The sequence below is a fragment of the Lottia gigantea genome (assembly GCF_000327385.1).
Source record: "Lottia gigantea unplaced genomic scaffold LOTGIsca_238, whole genome shotgun sequence".
Classification (NCBI taxonomy): Eukaryota; Metazoa; Mollusca; class Gastropoda; family Lottiidae; genus Lottia; species Lottia gigantea.
The window spans coordinates 162,779-164,737 of record NW_008708698.1 but is presented as its reverse complement, the minus strand read 5'-3'; the positions used below and the strand labels follow the sequence as shown (position 1 = coordinate 164,737).

The 1,959-nt window shown below is 29.9% G+C and overlaps 1 protein-coding gene across 1 annotated transcript in view; it reads right to left on the bottom strand.

Annotated features, from left to right (window-relative positions):
• LOTGIDRAFT_175078 (hypothetical protein) overlaps window positions 1-1,959 on the bottom strand; it is a gene marked incomplete at both ends in the record, with an annotated part of 13,553 nt that overhangs the window by 6,798 nt on the left and 4,796 nt on the right. Inside the window, 3 exons of the mRNA XM_009055213.1 lie at window positions 877-935; window positions 1,353-1,469; window positions 1,627-1,726. Of these exons, the coding sequence (XP_009053461.1) occupies window positions 877-935; window positions 1,353-1,469; window positions 1,627-1,726 (276 nt within the window). The remainder of the gene's footprint in view (window positions 1-876; window positions 936-1,352; window positions 1,470-1,626; window positions 1,727-1,959) is intronic.

Genomic DNA, 1,959 nt, shown 5'->3' with positions numbered 1-1,959 from the left:
AAATTTAGAATATTAGAAGAGTGTAAAACTAAGATCTAGTGTTATACAATATAATCAAGATACCCAGGGTCCATGACAAACGTAAATTTAGAATATTAGAAGAGTGTAAAACTAAGATCTAGTGTTATACAATATAATCAAGATACCCAGGGTCCATGACAAACGTAAATTTAGAATATTAGAAGAGTGTAAAACTAAGATCTAGTGTTATACAATATAATCAAGATACCCAGGGTCCATGACAAACGTAAATTTAGAATATTAGAAGAGTGTAAAACTAAGATCTAGTGTTATACAATATAATCAATATACCCAGGGTCCATGACAAACGTAAATTTAGAATATTAGAAGAGTGTAAAACTAAGATCTAGTGTTATACAATATAATCAATATACCCAGGGTCCATGACAAACGTAAATTTAGAATATTAGAAGAGTGTAAAACTAAGATCTAGTGTTATACAATATAATCAAGATACCTAGGGTCCATGACAAACGTAAATTTAGAATATTAGAAGAGTGTAAAACTAAGATCTAGTGTTATACAATATAATCAAGATACCCAGGGTCCATGAGAAACGTAAATTTAGAATATTAGAAGAGTGTAAAACTAAGATCTAGTGTTATATAATATAATCAAGATACCTAGGGTCCATGACAAACGTAAATTTAGAATATTAGAAGAGTGTAAAACTAAGATCTAGTGTTATACAATATAATCTAGATACCTAGGGTCCATGAGAAACGTAAATTTAGAATATTAGAAGAGTGTAAAACTAAGATCTAGTGTTATACAATATAATCAAGATACCCAGGGTCCATGAGAAACGTAAATTTAGAATATTAGGTTAGAATTATAAATTCTGTTGAAACTTACTGGTAATGATTTAATATTGTTTCTAGAAAGATTCAACGTTTCTAAATTCGTCCACACATCTAAAATATAAAACAAACTTTAATATCGTCAATATGAAAGACAGATATATTTTAAGTAGTCTTGGGTATTTCTTGTAGTTTTGGTGTTAATACTTAATTCAGTCTTTAGAGAGTTGTGATTTCCACATTCTAACCTCCTCTAAATGTTTTGGGCCAGGTGACTGGTAGATTCCCCTTTCATGTTTTCATATCCCCAAATCGTATCAGAATGAAAAGGATATCCCCATATATGGAAAGTGAAACTAGGGTTAGATACCAGACAAAGTCTCGGTAGTACGGAGTAGAAAATGCTGTAAATAATACTCTGAATGTTCAGAGTTACAATATTAGCCGAGGCCGTGTTGTGTATACATGTTAGATGAACAATCAAGTGGTGTTATTCAACCTCTTACTTATAAAAAACCTCTTGAAACTTACCAACCATGAGAGATAACTCTGAAATCTGATTATTTGATAAATTAAGACGTTTCAACGAAGATAATTTATACAAAGGTTCAGGAACTCTGGGTAAATTATTACCACTAAAATCAACATCTGAAAAAACAACATCCAGAATTATTACCACTAAAATCAACATCTGAAAAAACAGAGTTCAGAATTATTACCACTAAAATCAACATCTGAAAAAACAGAGTTCAGAATTATTACCACTAAAATCAACATCTGAAAAAACAGAGTTCAGAATTATTACCACTAAAATTAACATCTGAAAAAACGAGTTCAGAATTATTACCACTAAAATTAACATCTGAAAAAACAACATCCAGAATCATTACCACTAAAATCAACATCTGAAAAAACAGAGTTCAGAATTATTACCACTAAAATCAACATCTGAAAAAACAACATCCAGAATTATTACCACTAAAATCAACATCTGAAAAAACAGAGTTCAGAATTATTACCACTAAAATCAACATCTGAAAAAACAGAGTTCAGAATTATTACCACTAAAATCAACATCTGAAAAAACAGAGTTCAGAATTATTACCACTAAAATTAACATCTGAAAAAACGAGTTCAG